The 25341-nt window shown below is 38.4% G+C and overlaps 1 protein-coding gene across 7 annotated transcripts in view; it reads left to right on the top strand.

Annotated features, from left to right (window-relative positions):
- Positions 1-1133: 1133 nt before the first annotated feature.
- The window catches only part of SUGCT (succinyl-CoA:glutarate-CoA transferase), a 349338-nt gene continuing 325130 nt past the window's right edge, over positions 1134-25341 (top strand). For 6 of the 7 annotated variants that reach the window (XR_012834023.1, XM_075745342.1, XM_075745341.1 and 3 more), the window contains exons 1-6: positions 1134-1453; positions 5501-5552; positions 5645-5718; positions 8981-9066; positions 9843-9893; positions 15644-15764. Coding sequence is in view for 6 of the 7 variants with exons in the window: in XM_075745342.1 (XP_075601457.1) it covers positions 1276-1453; positions 5501-5552; positions 5645-5718; positions 8981-9066; positions 9843-9893; positions 15644-15764 (562 nt within the window). In the remaining variant the exon portion in view is untranslated. The remainder of the gene's footprint in view (positions 1454-5500; positions 5553-5644; positions 5719-8980; positions 9067-9842; positions 9894-15643; positions 15765-25341) is intronic. The other variant, XM_075745343.1, reaches the window with a different exon arrangement.

Here is a 25341-nt window from a genome sequence, read left to right as displayed (position 1 = left end):
GAGTTTATCAACATAAGTATCAATTTCTCTGTCTGATCAGTATTCCAGAAAAGGATGGCTTCATTTAATTTAAACCCTTTTCACACAAAATGAATTAGAAATATGTATTGTTACACACATTATACTGGGATAGTTTTGCTGATGCGTTCCTTGTTGACAAATCCTAATTACTTCCAGGATTTTAAGCATCCACGTTATACTTTTCATTATACATAGCGTGTCCACTTAACGAACGCATCACGTAGATAATTTTTCCCTACATTCTTCCTCAGCGTTCAGGATGTCTGACATGCAACGCTTAAGGCTGTGCTGTCCATAATGCTCATTTTCAAGCAGTCAGAAATTTCAGCTATTCTTGAGATGCAGCCGTCGTCTTATCCTCACAGCGGGTTTCTCATAAACACTGAACCTCTGTGCAGGCTTTTTTATCCCGTTGCAGAGCAGGAAGACACCGCAGTGTTCCTGTAACAAGCCTTCCGCTCTGTCCTAACACAAACTAAAAGTAGTCTGAAAGTCCTTAGCTCGGGAAAGAAGTGCTTAAAGGTCAATTCAGGTTAACCCTTCCATAGCTATATACAACTGAAGCAATGGCTTAGAGTGTAAGCAATATTGCACCTTTAATGAAATAAAACTGAGATCTAGGATCTACCCCGTGCTACTGAGAGGGTTTAACAGCACCCAGTAGAATGCCTACCTTGTAAGCGCAGAAGACCATTGTGGGGATATTTTATTTTTATTCCATCTTGGCAACGTTGTATGTTGCAGTCTGTACACCGAATTGGAAGTACAAGTTTCTAGCCATCAACCATCGGCTTGCCCATGAACTAGGCGCTGCAGCAAAAAAACCTTGCCTATTTTTGTGTGAATACTGAGGTTTTTACACAGCAGCTAGAATTACTGCCGCAACACCTGCGAGACACCTCCCTGCTTGATAAAGCCCAGCCCCCTGCGCGCTAAGAAAAACAGAAGAGGCACCCTTTTAACCGGGAATTCTTTATAGGAGGGACGAACCCTCCCGCCACGGAGAGAAAAACGCAGCAACTGACAGCGGCCCCGGGACTCATGGCGGGAAAAGCCGGGGGCGGCAGGGAGGCCACGCCCCACGCCTGCGCACCGCCCCAACCCGGGAACAATTTAACGCTCCACGCGGGTGCGGGAGGAGGAAAGGGGTGGAGGTGGGAGGCGCACGCGCGGTGTGGCGAAGCGCGTACCTCTTCGTGACGCTCGCTGAGGCGCTCGGCGTTGCTTCGAGTGGCGGGTTGGCGGCGTGCGAAGATGCTGCGCGCCGGGCTGGGAAGAAGGAGGTGCCGATGTGGCAGCGGGTTGTGGAGAAGCCCGGGTCCCGCAGCCGCTGGAGGCAGCGCCTCACTGCGCTGCTCCAGGGCTTTGAGCGCCGTCTCCGCCTCCCCTAGCAACGGCGGCGGGGCGTGGGGCGGAGGCTCTCCCCCGGCAGGTAGCTGCGCCGTGCCCTCGCCCTCCTCCTCCTCCGCCTCCCCTTCCTTCCCTCCTTGGGGCCCTGTGCCCGTTAAGTCCCGCCGGGGCTCTGAGGCGGCGCCACACGCACTTGAGCGGCTCGGGCAGGGGCCGGAGCCGTTCCGCTGGGGGGGGGCGGGAGGGATGTTAAACACCTGAGGGGAGGCTTCTGCCGCAGCCCCCTCGCAGCACCGCGGTCCGGCCCCGCGGCCTCCGCCTTTGAGGAGAACGGGGCTGCGCAGTGCCGGTAGCCAGGTGCCGAGTCCGCTGCCAGCCCTGTTGCCCCCCTTGCAGAGCACCGCGGGGCCTGCGGCGCCAGAGTGAGATCGCGGGGCTGTGGACGGGCGGGTGGCGAACGGGGTCGCTTAAGGGCAGCGCGGCCGCTTGTGTAGCCTTGGTCCGCTGCTCCGTTCCCTCCTGGGCTGCGGGGCTTTGCCGAGCCTGACTGCGACGGACTTTGCGCAGCGGCTGTGCCGCGCTGCCGGCCGCTCTGGTTCGCCTGCAGCAGGGAGCAGAGCAGCTCTCTGGCAGCTTCAGCTAATATTTTTTGGGGGGAGGCGGGGAGGGGAGTGCCTGCTGTGTGGTTCTAGGCCTGGTTTTCCTCAGGTTACAAAATTAACTTCATACAGGTTTTTTTTTTTAAATTAAGAAAAATAAAACCAAGCTGCAATGAGGTAATTTTCCTCTGGCTTTCAGCTGTTATTTAATAATATAGAAAAATATTAACAATTGTGTTGATTGCATTAGAATTGGAGCAAGTTTGGAGTTTTGTTTCCCCAAGATGAACGTACCAAGTGTGTCCCTGGTTGGACTGTACCTATTGATAGTGAATTAATCCACAGTAGTGATGGACTTGATCATAACTGCATGTATGAATTAAAAATATTGATTGTGCAATCAAAGTAGAGACAATAGACTTAAGGAATGATGTCCTCTACAATTGAATGTAGTTGGAATGGAATCTATTTACTGTTAATTTGCAGTGGTGCAAAAATACTAATCAGTTCTCTTCCCAGTGCTGCCTTCTGTCACAAGTATAAAGGAAAGCTTTTTTTGGGAATAAGACATGAAAATTAATTTCTGTTCTGTAGAATGATCTTTCTGTTGGTCCAGGACCAAGCCTGGGACAACCTACTGAGCTTAACTAAAGAGTTTAAATCATGTTGCGAGTGAGTGTATCTACTTATTTGTCATCAAAGTTATTTATAAAAAGATGCATGCTGTGTAATTTACAGTACATTTGAGCATCATGAGAATAAAGAGATTACAAATAAGCTATAGTGAGAGCTGGGAGAGTGGATTTTTCTTTAAAACATCAAGTAACTAGAATAATTAAAAGCAAAAATACAAGAGAAAATGTGAGTTGAATTTTAGACAATTTAGCCTATTGAGCCAGAATTCTAACAAAAAATACTCTGCGGGGAAAGTTTAACTTTGGATATGTGCCTGATAGGAGGCTACCAAGGAGAGGGGGGGGAAACCAGGAGATGCTTCTAGTCAACACTGATCAATTCTGAGCTCATCTGTTTGTGGTGTGGTTTTGTTTCTTTTTGTTCCTGCAGTAAGGGGTTGGTAGCACTGTGGAACACAGGATTAGTGTACCAGAACTGCCGTTTCTCTGATCGTCAGAAGGCTTTCTATTGTAATTGTTTCAGCAAATTAGTGTCTTGTTGGAATGCAAATCTAGGTCCTATAAGCTTTGTTTTGTGAATATATGTGCTTTTCTAGTTTGAGGAGACTAACAGGTCTTTCTTTTTTCTCAGATTTTCAAAAGTAGGCTTTTGATCTCTCCTCTTTCATGCATTTCTTCATCATTGTGGACATCAGCATTATTTATCAGCCTTAAAAAATTTCACAATGGTCTGTTTGTACAAGAATTGTACTCTCCTGCTCCAACTATAGAGGAGTCTTAATCCCTGAATGGAGTGTTATATGTTACCATAATGTGAGTGATATGATAATTATAAGGGTTCATCAGTTTTAGTTATGCATAAATGCCTATTTACAGGCTAAATGCATATTTACAGGCTAATCTTAACACTTTTTAAGCTTCTTTGAGAAATATCTTTATGGCTCCTGCAACTTAGCCACAGGTAGAGAACCTGTTAGCTCTGAAAAATTGCTGCTGTTCTGGCAGTGTATCTCTGAGAAATGTAAGTAACACTAAATGCTGGCTCAGGAGGAGAGTGAACCACCGAGTGAGTGCAGCTTTAAAAGGTGTGGAAAGAATAGAGTAAGATAGACCATTTTTGTTAACTAAAATGATTGGGTTTTTTAGGGAGCTGTGGTCTTCAGTAAAGCTGTTGTTTACATATTTACTGTAAATGCATAGTAATGCCATTGTGAAGCAAATGGTGCACTCAGTGCCTTAACAGACAAGCATATGCTTAAGTATTTGCTCAACTAGAGCTGACTTGATAAAATTGAGGTTATGCAGGAGAATCTGTGGTGTTTACCTGGCACTAGCACGAGTATTTTCCAGCTGGAACTCTCACCGATGTGTGCAGCATTGAAGAGAGATGGCAGCCCAAGTTTTCCTAAATGCTTTGAAATATGCAAAATACATGACCACTCCTAGACGTGCTGCTTGGTCTGCGTATTGTATTAAAACCCAAAAGTCTTTAAACTCAAATCCTTCTGGAGTGACTGGTAATAATTGGGGAAAATGTCTTGAAGATGGAGAATGGGATGCAAGCATTCTCATTGAGAGCAGTACAGTGAATGAAAACATTTTAGCAGAAGCCTTGAATTCCCAATGTTGCTTCATATCTCTCTAGCTTTTTACATTTTTTCATCTATCTATACCTATTTCCTTCTTACTATATATACAGTAAGGTATGAGGGAGAGTTATGGGGATGACGGAAGGGTTGCTCAGGTCTGAGGGAGGGAGCGTGGAGCAGCTGACACAGGCATTCACTGCTGCATGACTTGGGAGACACAGCACACTGCCCTGCACATTTTGAGGGACTGTGGTTCTTTTCTCTTCCTGTTCTGTAAGGAAGTCTGTGCTTTAATTAGTTGGTGGGGTTTTTTGTTTGGTTTTTTGTTGTTGTTTTTTGTTTCCCCCATGTTTTACATTTTTCTCTTACCTGGAAAAACACCAAAAAGAGATGCTTACCACAAGTTAGTATTGTGTAATTTTTGTGGTGTTACTAGCCAAGTGCTTTTTTTTTTTTGAGACCACTTTCCACATAGTAATGAAATTACTGTCCACATGGAGTAGTGAAGAGTTTACATCACCATCCTGCAGTTAAAGACACTGAGTTAGCAGAAGAGAACCTGAAGTCACCCAAGAGATAGTTGGCAAAACTGTGGTCTAATCTCTGAGATTGGTTGCATTGTCTGTGATGCTTACTGCCACTGCTGCTGTTTCTTGGAGCTAGTCCAGGTTGAAAAGGGTGAGGGAAAGGATGAAAGCATTGTGATTTCCTAGTGGTTGTTTTGCATGTGTGACTGCCATTGAAAGTTAAAGTTAGAAAAAGTATTTCCTTGGTTCATGCATTGTTTTCAGTTTTACAACCTCCTTTTATGGAATGCAGATATTCTTTTTTTTTGTTGATGAAAGTCTGTGAGTCTACACAGGTCAAAACACTTTGTGAGGATACATGCTGTGCGTCACATTGGTCTGCTACCCAGTAGTTTTAGTTTGTGTCATTCTGATGTTGCTTGCTATGCTTTTAGTGGATCTTTCTTCAGATTAGTCTTTAAAAGCTATATGAGTGTTCGTGGAAGGCAAATATCAAGATATCTCTAAAAAGTAGCTTTACTGTAGAATTGCTAGATGTTTAGAATAGGTTCTGCAATGTTAACCATAAGATTTTCCAACTTTGAAAGGCTTTTACTAATGTAATATACTCCTAATAACCTACCTGTGCAGAAAGCTTTATTATCCTTTATTTGGGGAGGGAGATGAGGGAGGATGATGGGAGAGTGTCATAAAAAACAGTGTTTCAGACTACCAATGAGAAACATATCTTACAAAAAAATTAATTCAAGAGTAAGTCACTGTTTTCTGTTTCTTGTCAGGTGCTAGTAATGTAAAGCCATTGGATGGTGTGAAAATTCTTGATTTAACAAGGTTTGTGTTTTGTCTGTAATTTGGAACAGTCTGTCTAGATGCAAATATTCTGATAAGAAAAACTAAGAAAACAATCTTTTTTAATATTGCAGGGTGCTTGCAGGGCCCTTTGCCACAATGAATTTAGGAGATCTAGGGGCTGAAGTTATCAAAGTGGAAAGACCAGGTAAGATTTTTATTTATCTATTTTAGATATAATAAGAATGTGGGGTAGTTTAACAAATAGTTGTTTATGTATTTTAAGTAATACCTGACTGAGAAAGCAGGATTGAAAACTTTTGGAAGTATTTAGAAAGACAATACTATGTTTATTTGGCGCTGGTGTGTTTTTGGTGACAATGTGTATATGGTATTGTGCTAAGAAATAATTAATTTTGCAGCTATTTGTATACTTTTTTGAGCCAGCAGTTTTCAAGTTTTGGGAACATTTTGCATCTTTGTACTATTTCTGGTATAGTAGAGAACTAGTTATTAGGTTTGCTTATACATGTATGATCTGTTTGCTTGAAGTTTGATACTGTGCTCTGTACATGTGTGTTTTGATCAGAAGTAGTCTATGTCTATTTTTAGAAAAGTGTGAGAAGGTTGAAGTTGTAAGTTCAGGTAACTTTTTCAAATATTGATGTACAAAAGTGTACTGAGTCATCACTTAAAGTGCTTTATTCCATCACTCAGATCCAATAAATTGAATTTGTTTGAATTGTTTGGAGTTTGCTTAGATTTTAAGTTGGGCTTGTGAATGCTTGGGTGTATATAGTGTTTTTTGTAATGTGGTGGGAGGGTTAAAATTGGTTTTAACAGTAGTGTTTGAAATGCAAAATTTGACAAACATACAAATCCTTCCAGCAATTAGTTATATAAGAATTATGGAAAAAGTGTTGTTTGTATTTGTGAATTCAGAATCTTCAGCTAAGTTCCCTCTGAGTCAAATGTCTTAGATAATTTTAAATAGGAATACATCTTACTACTCAGGATTAGAATACTGATAAAATGACAGGCATGTTAATTTTGGAAACAGAAACTTTTAATTTTTATTATTACAAGGAAGAAAGGTAATATGAGCATTTAAAATATATACATTGTTTGTTACTGCTTTTGTGTAATATTATACTGATCTAGTAGGGATGGCAAGCATTGTGACTGGTAGAGTATAAGGTGACTTGGTATACCACATCAACTTTTTCCAAAGAATAATTTTAATGTTCTAGCACAGTTTCAGGTTGTTAATTTAAAATTATTTTGTCGGAGAAATCTTTCTTTGGAATTGTGCAAAGTGAACAAAAGTTATTTTCTGTATGAGGTAGTTGTATCTTTAAAAGTCCAGGATCTGATATTCCTGTATAGGTAGAGATGGGAGCTCATTGGAAAAGGGAGATTTCTGAATTTACATTCAAATCTTCATGCTAGTGCTGAAAGTGTCTGAGGTTAACAAGCTTCAAGTGTGTGTGTGTTCAGATGCAGAAACTTGTGTAGCTCCTCCTGAGTCTGATTGGACTCTGGGTGATTAGCTTCATAAATAAGATTTTATCTTTGTATTTTAGCTTAACACAGTGGGTTATTCTTCCACTCAGCACATGCATTTCTTACACAAGGAATTGTTGAGGATTGGGTAATGGTAAAAATTGCTTCATTCCTAAGGAATAACTACAGTTTTTAGTTCTTAAGACCATACAAGAATAATAACAAATTGCATGGCATTTGGTTCTTTTTTTAGAAATATTCCCTGCATTTGGCTTTAAGTTTTATGCATCATTATGCATTTGAGGCATGTGATTATGCCATAGCAGCTGCACATTATGTCATGTATTTTTTCCTTCTTTAAGTTTCAGTGTTTTAAGTTTCTCTTTTGGTATTATTTGTTTTGAAAAGAACTGGTGAAGATAATTACACTCTTGAGATACTAAACCATATTACAATCCCTATATTTTAAATAGGAAATATTGAGTATTTGAACACTTAACACATTGAATGTCTAACAAGTTTTTTCACATCAACCTATGGATCATCCTTAATCACTCACCATTGTTTGAAACATTTTCACTTTTGTGACAGGGCAGAAGCTGCATCAATTCTGTACTGTCAGATGAGACTGACAGTGGTGTTACTCCAAGTATCTATTTAGTGGGAATGGAGCAATGTCAATGATTAAGTACAAAGTAACAGTTTTGAAGATTTGCATTTCAGCTCTTAGAGTTTTGTTTTGTGATTAAAGAAGGGCAGCCTGAGAAACCTGAATTTCAAACACTTTAGAAGGTGAATAATCAGCTCTTTCTGTGAGAGGATGCCTGCTTTCACAGGAGTATTAATCCATAAAGGATAGTAGCCACACTAGTGTCCTACATGGAAAGTATTACTGAAATATTTTGTTTCAATGGCTTGAAGTGGTAACGTACAGAAGAGATTTTTTCCCCCAAGCTTCCTGCTTGAACCAAAATAGTTTTGAGATACTAAATAGTACAAATGTTGATGAATAATTTATATGTTCCACCACAGTGGATCTTAAATGGCTGTAGACTTTGTGTTACTATAGTGTATAGCATAATTATGATGATGGCTCTTGTGTAAGATCAAAGGTCCTTCAGCTTGTTTCTGTATCTGTGCTGCTATCAAAGAGTCCTCTGTGTTGCCTCACTAAGGAAAGTTTTCAGTCACATGTAGTTAACAAGTAGATAAAGTTTTGATATAGAAATAGATACGGGAATGTGTATACTTGACAGCACTGAGGGTGATGATTATATCTGAATTTAAATTTAGCTTTAATTCTAATTAAAATAAATTGCCAGTCTTCGTGACATTTAAGAACTATTTAAAATTGGAAATTAAACATAAATGATACAGTGACATCAGTATCTGCAGCAGCTTTAATGCCATCTTGCCTTTCTGGAAGGGCTGGAGGTGGGGGATCGCACCAGCTACAGCAAGTGCTTTTTTTTGTTGTTCTGCAACATGCAGATTACAAGTTCTGCTGACCAGTGGTATCTTGATGTTGTGTCCAGAGTGTTTCAGCAATAGGTTATTGACCATGTGCACCGTGTGACTCAGTGCAGGGCAAGAGCTTCTAAATTCTTCTGGATTGCCTAAAAGAATGGCATTGTAGCTTTGCTTTGAAGTTAAAAAAAAGCAGCAACCAACCAACCAAAAAACCCTCAAGAAACCACCCCACAAACAAAACCAACCAAAAAACCCCCAAATACATTAGTGTTATGTGGCTGTAAGGAATCCTGGCACTAGCAAGTGCTATGTTCACTTTGCTTAATCACTCACTTTTAGTTGTTTTTTGACATAAATATCCTAAAACGTGTATTAAACTAGTTTTTTCCTGCCTGCCTTAGGGAGTTTAAATATTACCTCAGAGAACTTTTTATTCTTTTTGCTTGTTGTAAGTGAAATATTGGACAACTACAAAAATGTGATGGTATTTCTTTCAGGAGCTGGTGATGATACTCGAGCCTGGGGCCCACCTTTTGCTGGAACAGAAAGTGTTTATTTTCTCAGTGTCAATAGAAATAAAAAGGTAAATGGAGACCTGTATTGAACATTAGCCTATGTTTTCTGTAATTAGAAGTGAAGACATAATACTTCTTTGATTCTTAACATGGAGCAATAGTTACATTGGCCTTGAGCTATAATGAGTAAATTTCAGGAGAAAACCAGTTCTTTTGAACAAAAAAGCCTGCAAACCTCTGGTACAGTGCTGTGGTCAGCTGAGGCAAATTCAAAAAGCAAGAGTGGTCCTGTCAGTCCTCAGCTGCTGGTGCAAATGGACTGAAAACAAACCCTGCTGAAAGAGTTATTTTATTTGAAGGATCAGTTTTTTCAGGTGTGTCAGCAGAGCTGACCTGCATCAGCTGGCAGCTGGAGGAGAGCAGGCATTATACCACAGTTAGGTTGGCTAAAGGTAGTTTGTGAAACTTCAAGATTAAGATGAAGTTTCATGACTTGCCTGAGCTGTTTAATGGCTTGTTGCCATTGAAACAAATGTTTCTGGTGTCCCCATGTGTACTTGCAATATTAGGTCCTGTGCAAACATACAGTGAACAGACTTCAGTGCAGCTCCCAGTTGCACATCTGTCAAATTTGTTTTGGTGCTTGTCTGATCTGTTGGTGAGGCAGTTCAGCTTGCTTTACCAACAGATTTTTTTTTTGCAGGGGGTGATGGAATGTGTATAAAATTTACTTACTTGGTTTAGCTGTAGTGTGAAACTTGACTGTTGGTTACATTAAGAGGCTGATAATCACCAGGAGGGCTTTCACATAAATTACTGTTGTATTTTTATTTTTTGTCCCCAGAGTATAGCTATCAACATGAAGGATTCAAAAGGAGTAAAGCTAATCAGAGAGGTAGGTTGTGGTAACATGCAAACTGTACCTTTTTTGTATTCTTTTGATCCTGAATAATAAAGAATAAACTCTGCATTTCAAATATTAATTTGATATCTGATAATTAAAAATATGTATGTGTGCAGTAAGTTTGTTAAATTACAGTATATAGCCTCTGTGCTCTTGGATATATTTGATCTTGCTGTACTACTTCATTAGAAAGATTCAGACTGGACTGATACGAAGTCACTGAGCAGTTTACAAAGAGGAGATACTGGGCTCCAGTATTTGCTCTAGTATTTGCAGGTTTTTGAATGTTACAGTGTATTCATGACTTCAGTTGCTGTGCATCTTTCTGAGAAATACTGTCCTGTAGGTCAAATTTAATATTTGTTTCTTTTCAGTATTTTGAGTTCAGAATGTAAGGGTGTTTTAAGGGTGATCCATTTTCCATTGGAAAAAATTAATAAAAGTATCATATTTCACATTCTGTAAAACTTGTTCTTTGCTATCCCTTCATTTATTGAGAAACATAAGACCTGCTACTTGCTAGTGCTGTGTTTTTAGCCCTGCAGTACTAACGTATCTAAGGTGGTGAGCTGGCTTCTGTTACTCTCTGTTTCACTATCAGTTCCAATCACTTGTTTTCACAGTGAGACTGTATGTATCTTGCAATAGGTGTTATCTGTCTGGTAGTATTTTTGTTGGGAATATTGCATGAAATGGAAGTAGATTAAGATGTCTGATACTTTTGACCTTTTTTCTTCCTGTCAGCTCTTTAAAAGACACTTCATATGGAAATCTTTGGCATTTATAAGCCAAGGATTGTGCAGTGCCTTTTTTCTTTGCTGAACAGAAACATTTATTGTTGATTTGTTATGAAGCCATATGTTTATCTTCTAAAGGTTTTGGAAACAGACACTGTAATTTGGAATAATTTTTCATGTTATAACACAGATGTATTTTTGGATAAACTAGTCATATTCTAAATAAGGGCTATAAAAATTGTTCCTCTTGCATAAGAAGACTAACTTTGTTCCTTGCTATTTGGCTTTTAAAAATGGTGGGGAAAAAACCCCCAACCCTACTCTACCCAAAATGTCCACTGATTCTGAGTGCGTGGGCTGGACCTGTTTGAAGAGTTAAAGGGAGCTGGGCTTATGAGTCAGGATGAGCTGGAGAAAAGATGGCTTCAGCGTAAGCTTCTGATATGACTGCCACTATTTGTGTTTAGGAAGTTCCACTTTTCTTGATGTTTGTGCAGGAAGATTACTGCTTGATTCTGTTTTTAAATGTATAACTTTCTACAATATGGAGAACCTTTTTATGGTCTGTATAGTTGAGTGGCTGGTGGCTTAAGAATTGCAATATATAATCTTTGTCCTTGAGGCTCGGGTGCCTGGTTGAGTTCAAATTCCACATGATTTTTTAAATCAAAGTAGCAACTTTCTTCTCCCTCATGCAAGAGCAGCATCCTCTCTGTCAGCTCAGTGCCAGACTTCCTACTCTCTTCCTCCTGGTAAGATCTCTTGTACCACTGTAATGTACAGCTATTATGATGGTGAAGATAGGATAGCTGGCAGTAAGAGTACTTAGAGCTACAAACAAATGGTTCCTGCCAGCAGCAATATTAATTTTTCTGTTAGCTTGATGTCACTGAACTAGTCAAGCATGCGTGAGAATTATTTCCTAAGATGTGATGATATGGAATTTCCAGTTGGAGGAATAACTCTGTTAAATACTTATCACACTAGCTGTGGAAATGGACATCTCCTGTGACAAAGTTCTTTCCCTTGTGAAGATAAAGCTGTGATGAGAAACCTAACTCATGGAAAAACTAGAAAGCAACTGCAAGATTTGCAGAACTGACCTAAAAATGAGGCCAGACAATCTTGTTGCCAAGTAATTTTTTAAAATAATTTCTATCCTTTATTAGAGCTGCTTTCATAACCACTACAGCTTTCTGTTCCTTGAATCAATATCATCCCTCTCTGTGATATGGCAACATTGCAGACTGAAGTGATGAGGCATTATTGAAATGTGACTCTACTTGTGGAGTTGTTCATCATTCTGCTTGATTTAGTGATAGTTTTTGGAAGTTGGTGCAGAGGTCTTGACATTCCATTATTGCATCTCAGATGGAACCAGAATGTAACTTATTCTTTTTGACACAACTCCACAGAAGATGTAAAGGAAAGTTATAGATAACAGGCTTTTTGTTGTCAACTGTCTCCTGGTAACATCAGGACAGATGTGTATAGAATTGAGCATTGTTCAGCAATGTATTTGTTACTAGGAAGAGTAGTGTTCCTGTCTGTAAAGTAATTGATGGCAAGAAGAAATTCAGGTTTGTGACACTGGTTACTCATACATAAATATGAATTTTGTCCTAAGCCCTACAAGAAAGGTAATAAGATTATAATTTTTTTTATTAAGAAATATAGCATGGTTAGAATAAATTTTGTTCCCTCCCATAAATTCCATATAGGCAGAAGAGGGCAAATCTCAGAATGTAGAATCATATTAAAAGTAAAGTAGTAGAGAGTCTTCAGGTATATGACAAAAGCACAGCCTTGATAATTCAGTCAATAGTATCAGGTGAGCCGAAGAAATCTGTTAATCAGGAGTCCTGGCTGCTTTTCTTCCTTTGGCACAGCACTACAAAATACTTGTCCAAGGGTCTGCTTTTTCATAATTATATGATTTCCACAAAATTATTCTTTGGTTGTCTTTTTTATGTTTCTTTATTCTATGTCACTTGTAGCCCTGTCTTCCTTTCTAATGCGTTAGGCTCACTGTTAACTGCTTTCCAAATATTTGTATGTCTTCCTGAATGAAAATTATTTTTTTCTCTTCAGTGATGGTATGTGCACCAGTCCCATGCTCTGACATCCTTTTGTTGTAATATGGCTCAGTATCTCTTTAGAGCATTATTCAGCAGTTACTGTCAGAAGCTTGTCTTAAGAACCTTGAGTACCTCTTTCCTGAGTATTTAGCCTTAACTAACTTACTTTTGAATTTATTCATAAAGAACTTAAGAAAATTCAATTGGCTGGGAACAGATGGCACTCCTTCCCTTCCATTACCTTAGCTAATAGGTCTACTAGAGTCTCTTACATGGTTTCTCACATGATAAAGCAAGCATATGCATATATATATACACACACATATGCATATTTATGTTTATATGTGTATGTATACACACTCTCCTCGGTGTGGAGTTTTTGTAAAAAACCAAACTCCCTCTCCCAACAAACAAAAAAACCAACCCCAAACCTCCTTGAAAAATTAAGAATGGCTTGCTTTGTCAAGTTAGTAGCATCATTATTTGTTATTTTTAGTCAATTTAATGACTAGTTTGGCATGTATGATGCCTTTTTTCTTTCCTGAGGCATAGATGGTGTTCTACCTGGAATATATAGTATTCCAACTCAGGTCTGTGTTGTATTGCTCTGTTAGCAGAGGTTAAAATACAAGTGATATGTTCAGATGATTTGTAGGACAAAGTGTGAAATTTCAGTTGACAGTGGACTTAAAACCCTACTGAAACTGAAAATCCTTTGAGTTTTAAGAACATACGGTTTGTCTAGATCAAAGTTTGAATCCAGTTCTCTGCAATGGCAGAACCCTGGATACCTATGCTTGGTTCAGTGAGCATCAAAAAAAAAGTACTATACACAGGCTGCTGCCTTTATGCATTAAAGACTTATTTCCAAGTGTCATGAAAACTTTAGTGGCAGAGCTGACACAGCACTTCTAGGATTTCTTGAAAATTCATGTTCATTTCTCTCTGAGAATATATACACTGCTAAACTGGGCCCAAATCATTGTATCCTCACTTAGCACTGTCATCATCCCATGTATGTTGCCAAATCCAGAGGTATGGTGCTTATGTTACAGTATGGTATGTCACGCTCTTTTCTTCAGTGGCTTGTAGGAGGTGACAGTTCTTCAGTATGACATGGACAACAACTCTTAAACCATTTTACCCCATACATTCACTGTAAACTGGATAGATTATAAAATCCCAGCAAAAGCAATACACAAGCTGTAACTGATTTTTCTGTCTTGAATGAATTAAGCTTAGGCTGTAGTATTACCAATTTGAGAAGTATTTATGTATGAACTGTGAAGGATTTAAAGAGAGAATAAAACCCCCTTTATTTTTCATAAAGTCATACTAGTAAAGAACAAATAGTTTGCCCCTATTGTGTTCCCATTACCTTACTTTGGCTTGATCTGCTGTCTTGTGCTGAGGATTAGCACAGCTGTAGATCTGAGCTACTTCTGTTTTTACTAGCAAATGCTTTAGCTCTGTGGAAACCTGGATCTTTTTGAGAACTTTCTTGTGAAAATACCTATTTTTTTAATAACTTCCATGAAGTTATGTTCTCTTCACTTCTATGGTATCATGAATTAACAAACTAGCCAGCTGTCCACATTGAAACCCAGCAATGCTTATTTAGAATCTGGAGACTGATTTTACTATAGTCCTACAGGTTCTTGACATGCCTACTTTAAAAATGCTTAATAATGTATTTTGACATGCACTTTCACCATATGCTGAACTTTCTGTAAATGTTATTAATGTCTCTTCTGTGCATCTAATTAAACCATTCATAAATTGTGTGCCACCTTGTCTGAATAAGAATCAGTTTCTGTCTGTCTTGTTAAATACTTGCTAGCTTGGCAGCTTCTTTGGCCTTAAATTCAGATGAACAGCCTACATGCTAGAACAAAAATACTTGTGACTTGCTGTTACAATGACACTAGTTTATAGAAGCTGGTCTAATATACTGTATATATTAATCAGACAGCTACATGATAGTTTCAGACAGTGTGACTCTGATCAGCTGCAAATAGCATTAAGAAACTAAATGTTTTAGGTTATGCTTAAAAATATGTGCACAAACAGGGACTGTCAGGGAATATCTTCTTAAATTCCTGGGGGAAAAAAGTCAAAACAAACAGCTAAGCAAAAAACCCTCTATAACTCCCCCAAGGCACACATCTATCTCTTAATATGTAGTTCTCTTGCTTCAGGAGTTCTTTATTAGTATTAGTCCTTTTGAAATATGTGTATCTATTTATAACTTGTATAAGGACAAAAAAGATGTAATTTAAAGCCCATCAAGGTTATATTTTAATCTTTAGCTTCAGTAGATTTTTTGACTAGGTCATTCATTTAGATGTGATGGTGAAAATCATATTGCAGAGCTTGACAGCACTAGTCTAATTGATGTGACTTTAAGATGTTTAACCCAATAAAACTTTTAGGCTCCCTGTTCTGCTTCTACATACTGGAAGGGAGATATATGGCCTCTGTTACAGTAATTGCCATCAATGATTTTGAAATGAAAAACAACTTATAAAATTATTTCTAAGGTAGAGAAAGTGTGAAGGATAAAGATGCATTCTTTCTCCTCACTTTCTCAAGCTAGGTGCAAATATAAAGGTGATGATTGTTCTGCAAACTATCATTAAGTCTTGGGAAATTGATGTGATACTGATAGTATAATTATGTTACAGTTTTGTCTAATTGCTTTAGGAATTTGCCAACTACATATTAGAGATGCTGTGTATCTAGACAGAAGACTGACAGAGATGCACAGTCTAACAGACCAAAAAATATCTCTCTAGGTCTGTAAATTTTCTTTTGTCAGAAAGACTGGAGCCATTTTGATTAGTGAGATTTTGAAATTTACATGAGGGATTTATTGAACTTTTGGAAGCTCATTACCAAATCTTACTTGTCCTTTTCTTTTCTACAGCTTGCAGCAGCGTCTGATGTTTTTGTGGAAAACTACCTTCCTGGGAAACTGGCTGAAATGGGTCTAGGTTATGAAGACATTAATAAGATTGCTCCTCATATAGTGTACTGTTCAATAACAGGTATTTTACTTTCAATTACTTCTATTCATTATTTCCTTTATTCAGTCAACTTGTTATAGAAGTCATGTGGCTATATAGAAGTGTATTATTTTGATGTCAGTTAAGGTAAATTGAAAGGCTAAATGAGTTAGTTCAATTCTAAAAACTGCTATAGAAAAATTGTGAGGCAGGAACCATGTCAGCAGTTTATAAGCTGTTCAACAGTGGCATTACTGTGCCAGACTGGCATGTTCCTGTTGACTTCAAAGGAGCCAGGACTGGCAGGGCTTCTTGCATTTTGCTCTGAACTGGTTGATAAGTTTTTTCCCCAACAGTTTTACCACCCTCATAGTAAAAAAAAAAAGTGTTTTCCCATGTTGCCTGTTGCCTCCTATCCTGTCAGTGGGTGCTGCTGAGAAGGATCTGGCTCTGTCTTGGTCATTCCCTCCTAGTGGGTATTTATATACATTGCTAAGATCCCCCTGAGCTTTCTCTTGTTTAGGCTCAAGAGTCTCACCTGTCTTGCCCTCTCACTGTCTGTCAGGTGCTCCAGTCTCTTAATCATCTCTGTGGCAGACTTGCTCCAATAAGTCCATATCTGTCTTGTACTGCGGAGCCCACAACTGGGCACAGTACTCCAGATGTGGCCTCACCAGTGCTGACTAGAGGGGAAGGATCCCCTCCTTCAGCCTGCTGGCAACATTCCTCCTAATGCATCACAAAATACTGTTGGCATCCTTTACTACAAGGATGGGTACTTTTCTCTATCCTGTTTAAGCACTCCCTAACTTCCTCCACTGAGGGCAAGTCTGCCTTGCTGCAGACTTTCCCTCTAGTCTCATGGACCTAGGAGTCCTGAGGCTCTTTCCTGGTAAACACTGAGGCAAAGAAGGCATTGAATACCTATGCCTTTTCCATGTCCTTTGTCACCAGTTTCCCTGCCCCATTCTACAGTCTTCCCTGGTCATCTTTCTGCTGATTGGTTTGCAGAATCCTTTCTTGTTGCTCTTGGCATCTTTTGCCAAATTCAACTCCAGGTCAGCCTTGGCTTTCCTAACCACATACTTGCATGATCAAACAGCAGCTCTGTACTGCTTCTAGATCACTTGCCTCTGCTTCTACCACTTGCACCTTTTCATCTTAGTGTCAACACAAATTGGACAAAGATCATATAATTTTGCTGTTTAAAGCTTTGTGTAACGCATAATTTACAGTTATGTTCTACATAATGAAAAACATTAAAAATAGATAACTGAAGGTTTTTTATTCTTGGACTATGATCATATGAGGTTGAAGGTGTTTAGGAGGTAAGAGCTAAGTGATTGTCAGCTACACATAAAACAACTTGGGATCTTAAATGATGGCTACTTAAGTCTTGGACATCCAACAGGTGATAAGAAACATCTATTTAAGGACAAGGCATCTTCTAGGAATAAAGACAAAATCTCTAGTACTCTTAAGAAAAAAAAAACCAAACAGAAATCGATTAAGTCAAGGTAGGCAATAGCAAAGCCTCAATCTGAGTATGTTAAAAGAAGCAACCAGACTAGGACCAAATGTACATCTGTCACAGATTGCATGATGGTGATACTTAGGCAGTAAGGGTTTTTGACACAATCAGGCAGAAAACTGATTTAAGAAGAAAGAATTCCTAACTGATTTCAAAAAGCTCTGTGGCCTTATTCTAGATATTTGTCCTGGTTCTGGCAAGGATAGAGTTAATTTCCCAAGGAGCCAGGACAGGTGAGCCAAGCTGGCCGGGGGCTATTCTATACCATGTGACGTCATGCTCACCATAAAAGGGGGCTAGTCGGGCAGGGGCGGGTTCGGCGTGGCTCCGGGACGGGTCGAGTGTTCGGTCGGTCGTCGGATCGGTAAAATCGTTCTCTGTTATCACCCATTGTTACTATCTGTTATCAGCACTGTTGTTGATTGTTTCCCTCTCCCTCGCTGTCCCAGTAACCTGCCCTTATCCCAACCCTCGAGGCTTTGCCGTTGTTTTTCCGTTCTCCTCCCCATCTCGCCGGGGGAGGGGTGAGCGAGTGGCGCGTGGCACTTAGCTACCGGCTGGGGCTAAACCACGTCAATATCACAGTTCAAAACTATTTTGTGCTGTGATTGACTTTACTACATACAAATATACTTTTTTCTTTTTTTTTTTTTGAGGGGAGTTAAAGAAGATCTAAAAAGAAGTATTATTTCTCAGATGAAAGATGTGCTAGCCTAGAACGTTGCATTAAATGGACTAGTTGTCTTCCCCAAATGTTGAAAATTGTTGAGACAAATTATCCTTGTTACAGCAACCCATTTTACATCTAAACAGTGGGATTTCATCCATTATTTGGCATCTGGCAGGCTGTACAAGAGATAATAGAAATATGTTAGTTCTCAAGTCCTTTCTGGTTTGAGAGTCCTGTGAAGGATAATGGATCCATAACATAACATGAATTATGTTCTAAAGGTCTTTGAACAGAGGATCAGAATGGTTTATGCTGTTTAACTCAGCCAGTTTTGAGTACGCTTTTTTAAGGATGTATTTTAAGTATCATAACTATTGTTAACAGACAAAATTATGTTGGTCACTGTTAATGACTGTCATGAACTATATTACGTTTTAGATGTGAGAATACGTAGACACAGACATTTTGGCATAATGTTTGTTAATAAATAAGTACCAAGAAGTAAACATGTCCAGTGTGTCAGAATCAGAGTATTTTTCCAACTGTAATTTTTGGCTTTCTTGTTTTTTCTTGTTAGTATACATGCTGAAGACATTATAGGTGATTCATTTAATAAATTACAAATAATTACTGGACACTACTTCCTTTATCCATCTAGTTAACTCATTAATGAGACTGGATATCATCTGGAATGTTTTGGTTTCTCATTTTTTTTGAACCATATTACCTTTCAAGTTTAAACTTCATAGGTATGGAATGCAATCAATAAACAAGTAATTTGAAGGAATCAGTTTCACCCTACAGCATAACTTGTATAGCAGCTGTGATCAAGATGTCTTTAAGTTTCTTGGGATTTTTTGTCGTCTCATTCAGTTATTGAATGTCAGTATAAATAAATCAAATCGGATATTAAAATGTTTTTAATTTTAGGGGTCATCCAAAAATATAGTAGGTAATTTTCTGACTCTAGACTGTACTATATCCTTCCTTTGTACTACTTCAGAGAGAGTGTGCTCAAATAGTTGTCATTCTTATCATTGTTATGGTTGTTACACTTCGGAGGAGTATTGCTTTTACTTTTTAAAGACTGTTATTTGTGACAAGAATTGTGTGAAAATATGGGTCTTGCATTTGTCTTCAGACCTCAGAGTCGCTAACTGATAGTCAGCGCTGATAGCCTTTTCTTCTTAAGGGCTCACCTAGAACATTTTTATCCCCGTCACTGGCTGGTTCAGTACCGACTGGCTGCACCTTGCATTTGTAGTTATGGTGGTAGCAGCCATTACCCGATTATGGATTAGGTTATTTGCCAGATCCTTGAAGTGGCTCAGATGCTGAGTGAGTGCACTCCTTGTAATACTTTTCTTGTTTGTCCTTTTACATAGGAATTTCTATTTCACACTGCTTGATGTTGAGCCAGATGGGGCTGGGCTGTCTTTGGAGTATATTGAGTTAGTCATGAATGGTTCATATGTGCCATCTGTAATATCACAACACCTGTATGTACTCTATTAAACTTATTTCTCCTGCTGGATGATAGGTAAAATATGGTAGAGATGTCATCACTCTTCATTTATTACTTCCTTTGGCCTCCTTGCTTTAAGTTGCAGTATTACCATGAAACCTAGTCTAATCAATCCCAATTTAGTACTGTATGGTTCCTCCTAGCCTCCCTTTCTCCTCAATTCTGGCAACTAGTATTTCTGTTGTTCTCAGCCTCCCACCTACATGATGCCTTTGTGTCCTCTTCTTGGTTGTTTTGTCAGATCTATTTCCCTTCCTTCACAATCTGTACCCTCCCCTGCCCTTTCCTAGCCATGATTGCTGATCTGAGCCATTTCAGACTCTTCCCCTCTCCAGTTCAGTTCCTCACCAAGCATCAGTTTCCCTTACCTCCTCTAGCTTCAGGCTCATGTTTTCCCACCAACTTCCTTTTTCCAGCTAATCATAGTCTCGAGTTCTTCAGAACCTTCATTCTAACATTTTTCTGTTTCTCATTTCATTGCAGTGCTAGTAGGAATCGAGCAGACAAGAGGCCCTCTTTTGAAGCTTGGTTTTTCTGTGCTATCCCTATGCACAATAAATGTGAGCAGTAAATATAAATAAAAACTGGGGTAGAGCATGCTCAGTTGGTCTGTGGAGACAGTGTATGTATATTTGTCAGAACAAACTGCTGGGATGTGTGATATGATGGAGCATGTACTTCATGGACTGAATCTTTGGAGATTTTAGTCTTGAAGCACTAACAAATATTTCCTTGGAGAGTATATTTTTCCCAGCCCTCATGATAACTTAAAGCTGTGTTTGAGGATTTTCTAGTGGGGGGAAAAAAAAAACAGCATTAATAAAAAAGCTTAGTAGTGACAAAAAAGTCTCTCATTCTTTCAAATCTTCACTCTAAAGAACAGAAATTCTTGGAGTTTTAAACAAACAGCTATAAGTTGTTTTTTCTAATGTAGCAAAACATTGTTTTGTGCTTAAGAACAGCAGAAACATTCTGTGGGAAATCCTGAAAACACTCAAAATTCTCATTCTTATACAGCTTAAAGATTAAGATTGGACTCTCTTACATAAAATGCTTTTTGTTTAATGGAATATATATGGTGGTGACTGGTTCAGCTGAATAGAAACATATTGTAGGAGAATATAAAATCTGGAAGACATGTTCCTTAGATGTCAGAAGATATGCTACTTCAACTTATCCAGAATTGAGCAATTTTTTCTTTAATAAAGGAATAAAATTTGTATGGAACTGCTTCTTTCTAAATTTTGGATTGTTGCAAATTGTTAGTGATCATAAAGTGACATACAGTGTAATTTTTCAGAAAGTCCAGGGTGTGTGTAGGTAAAGAGTTTAGACATAGGTAAGCCAGATGCTCTCTCCTTTATGGCATTTTGGAAGTCATGATTAGCAAGCTGAGTTTCTTATCCAAACAGTTCTGATTGAATGTATCCAGCCCTGCAGTGGCTGTTGCAGGGTTGTGAGGATTTCCGGGACATTTCCCAACTTCCCTGTGGCTTTGAGCGCTCTTGAGCTCCAGATTGTCTGTTCTCACTCACAAGTTGGCTTTGCTGATGAGAGTAATCTTAGAACTAGTTAAAATATAATATGTTTTGACAGTTCTGTGGTTGAGATTGGTTTAAGGTTTTGAAAATTGGCTGGTTAAAGTAAATCATGTATAGGTCACAAGGGAGTGACCATTTCTTGCTATCAGTATGGTCTGCGTAGCACTTCAACTAACAAAGTCGTAGTTTATTTCTGAACAGGAGGGGGCACTGTTTAAAAGGACAACGTTGTTTTCAAATAAAACCTCTCTTTCCCTCCCTTTTCTTCAAGCCCCTGAAGGCAATGTATTCTGAAAGATTTTTGTAGTTTGTTTTTGAATGATGAAAGCTGCTCTTGTCAGGTTCTCTGCTCTGTCCTCTTGCTCTGCTAATTTGAGTGAATTGTGCTCAGTCTTCTCTTCTGTACGGGTTTTGCCAAAGATAGTGTTCTTGAGGGTGTTTTGTCTCCTTCCTTTCTTTAGTCCTCCTTTTCTAGAAGTAATACTTTATATCATATGCAGGTTGCTTTGTATGTGGCTCGTGGCATGACAAAATCTTGTTGCAATATTTTCTCTCATTTCATTTCTTTAAAATATGGATGTGATGCTTAGTTTTCAGCTGTTTAAAGAACTTTTATTCCTGTAAAGACTTCTTGGTATATTTATGCATGAAAGAAATTGAATACATAATGATAATCATGGAAAATCTTAGAAATATCCTTAGTTCAAGTAAAAGAAACTATGAAGATAAGATTTTTTTTGTATTGGTATTTTTATTAACTTTGTATTATTGTAACATTTCATTTTTTGAGGATTTGCAGTCTCTACCCTAAAGAACTTAGTCTTAACTCTGAATTTACAAATACTTTGTACTGAGCTGTTAATTTGTTTGTTGGCAAACAGTATTGTTGTAAAAAGGCAAAAAATAGGTAGGAAGAATGGCAAAAGGTTTATAGAAGAGGTATTGTGTGTCATCTGAGTTTCATATGGGTCTGAATCTGGAATTGTTGTATATGTAAATTTTATTTAATTTACATAAGCCCTTAAGATCCATAAATCAATACTTTTCTTCAAAAATAAGTAGTAAATCTTATGTGTCTCTTGAGTGATTCTTAGGAATCTATGAGAAGGAAAATAGTTCTTAATTCCACTCATCTACATAAAAATTAATAATAGCTCAAGAGAACCAGCACTTGGTACTTCCCAGTACATCTTGTTTGGTACAGATAATTTGTAGCATCTTCTCATGAGACGATGTAATGTTATAATTTTGATGCATATTCCACTTTGGCTCTAGTATCTTCACAACAGGAAAGAAAAACCAACTGCAGTGTGTTTTGCTGGGCAAAGGCTAGCTGAAGTTCTTTAAATCCTCTAATTTGTGAATTAACTGTGGTAAAATGTGGAATTGCCTTGGATTAGGTAGCTTGTAGACTCCCTCTTACAAAATGATTTTGGCCTATAAAATTATAGATAACTTGGAGTGTCTGTGTCTTCATGCCTGCTCCTTTGCCTGACGACTGATGTTCTTGTGGTTTCTAGATGGTTATAGTCTGGATATAATTACCTGGTACAAATTGATAGATTACCTGCCAACAAAATGATAACTCCTACTCTAAAAAAATGGTGTATATTTCATAATGGATATAATTTGGCAAAATAATTTCTTGATGCTGTAAATTATTTATTGATAGCATATAAGTAGAAACTAAGTTGTATTCAGAAGCTGGCTCAAGCAATGGTTGCAGCTGTCACTAAATAATAGCAACTAGAGAAATGGTCTTGATCATTAATGTGTTGAAAAGTTATTAAAATTTATCACCCAAAATTACTAATAAGAGGGGGTTTTTGTAATTACAAAACAGCAAAATGATCTTAAAACTAGGCACAAGAAATTGGGGGGAGGGGAGGGGAAAAAAGGGCAAAAAACCCCCTGCATAGCAAAATGCATAGACTGGTTGAGGCAGATGGCCAGTGCAAGCAAGATAATGTGGAGAATGAAATGGAAGTTAGGAGAATGAACTGAGAATTTAAAGAGTTATAATGATCTTTTAACTACATTAAAAGCAGAAACAATTTGGAGAGTGAGGAAATTAAGGAAGCTGGAAACTGCAAAAAAGAGGATTGGTGTCTTGTCACTGTCTTCAGTAGAAGATGTTCATAGAGAAATTTTCAACAGATGTGGTGTTTTCTATTATTAGAAGATACTGCACTGTCAGAGACAGATATGTCAAAAGAGGCGTTGTCAGAACAAACTGGGTGTCATGCTTCCAGTAGTTCTTCATGTGGTTTAAGAACAAGGAGGCAGATCTGGGAAATGGTGAACATTATACCTTTCTTAAATAAACACAAAAATCACAGGTTTGCAAGTCTTGAGGTATGAACTTAAGTGCTGACAGTGACTGAATAAAGCATTTGGAGGGGGAAAAATAGGAAGCTTCTACTTGATTTGATGAAAACAAGAGCTTTCCAGCATGGGAAAAGAAAATCAAGCCTCTCCAATCTGTTAATTCTTGCATTATGCACTTGGAAGATGGACAATTAAAGACTTGATCTGTCATATTTTTGGGAGCTTGAAGTTGTCTGAGTGGGCAGTTAAGAGAACTTAGTAATCGGAGTCTAGAGATAAAATAGTCCATGAGAACAGCTTTTGAGGAGTTGAGTAGCAGACTGGATTTGTGGATAGACAAATCGTTATTGGGACAATGTTACCCTGAAATACATAGGTAACTAATAGACCTTGTGCTGTATATTTTGACTGTAGTAAATTTTTAACACTCTTATGTAATGCTTTCATAGACAAGCTAGGGCAATGTGATGTACAAGAAATAATAAAAAAATGGTTCAAGAGTGATCAGAAACTCCCTGATATCTTAGCTCTCATGTTATATAAAGAATAACTATTGGCATATCATGATTGACATGGAAGGCAATGCCTCAGAACTGATGTTGCTGGATATTTTTTTTCTTAAAATAAGTGATGGAATAGAATGTGGATGACTCTAAAAGCCTTATGTGATCATGAGCTACAGGGTGTTTGTTGTGGGTTTTAGTGTTGAGGGGCAGGAGGAATCTGGAGCTGATTTTCAGATAGAAGACATTACTTTATTTACAGCCTTAAACTCTCTTTTAAAATTGTTTCTAGGGATGTGGCTAACTCCCAGAAGAGTCATGGAGGGTTGGCCTCAGCTACTCTGCTCAGTTTTTCTTCCTGAAGCCAGGGATCTAAAGCGTTCCCAACAGTTCCTGTGTCAGCACAGCACTATGGGCAGGAATGTGGTTAAGTCCTCATATAAAAGAGGAGGCCCACAGAGCTGAAAGGGAGTAAATTTATACAGCAGGATTAGAATTAAAACTGACCTTGGCCAAAGTGTTTACACAAATAAAAGAGCAAGGGTAGAATTAATGGTTGGAGCAAGTCCAATATACTGTGCTTAATCAGAAATAATTAAGTCCTTTTAATATAGTATGGGGAACATAGGGTTAGAGAAGGGTTCTCGGAAGACTTGGTGGTTCTGGTGGGGCATGATCGAAGTTGAACATGAGTCAAAGATGTCATACTGTGAGATGAAAGACTAGTATCATACTGGATTAAATAAAGACAAATATGGCCTAAATGACTGTTTATCTGCCCTGCTCCACATGGATAAGGTCTCAGTTGGAAGGCTGAGTCTGTTTCTGGATAACATATTTCAAAAATTATGTGGACAACTGAAGAGTTGAGAGAAGAACAATCATGGAATCATAGAATGGTTTGGGTTGGAAAGGACCTTAAAGATCATCTAGTTCCAACCCCCCTGCTGCAGGCAGGGACACCCTCCCCTAGACCAGGTTGCCCAAAGCCTCATCCTTTTTGAACTTTGAAGAGAGAGTTCAAGAGGGTTGGTAGAGCATGAGACTCTTAATCTCAGGGTCGTGGGTTTGAGCCCCATGTTGGGTGCCAATAAAATAGAAAAAAAAATTCTAATAAAAAACCCAAAAAACAATCCATAGGTGAAAAACACTACTGTGGCCATCTAACCATCTTTTCCTAAAGCATTGTGTACATTTTTATGTAGCAGTTCTTAAATGAAGATCCTAGTAGCATGTGAAAGCATTAAAAAAAAAAATCCTTAATGTGTAGCAGTAGCCAAAATACTACTTGGTATTCAAAGAATGAGAGTGTTAAGAAAAGAAAATCTTAAGAAAAATTTTGGGAGCTAGTAGTTAAAATAAGAATTTAGATGTGACAGCTGAAGTGGATTCTTTGGTTTTCAGAGAGTCAAGTAATTTGGAATACAAGAGCAGCATACAAAATAATAAATGCTATAGATTATTAGTGATTTTCTTTCTCAAAAGTAATAGACAAAGGCATCCCATGAAGCTGGAAGACTA

Source organism: Balearica regulorum, chromosome 2 (genome assembly GCF_011004875.1).
Source record: "Balearica regulorum gibbericeps isolate bBalReg1 chromosome 2, bBalReg1.pri, whole genome shotgun sequence".
In the NCBI taxonomy this organism is placed as follows: Eukaryota; Metazoa; Chordata; class Aves; order Gruiformes; family Gruidae; genus Balearica; species Balearica regulorum.
This window is presented reverse-complemented; position numbering and strand designations above follow the sequence as displayed.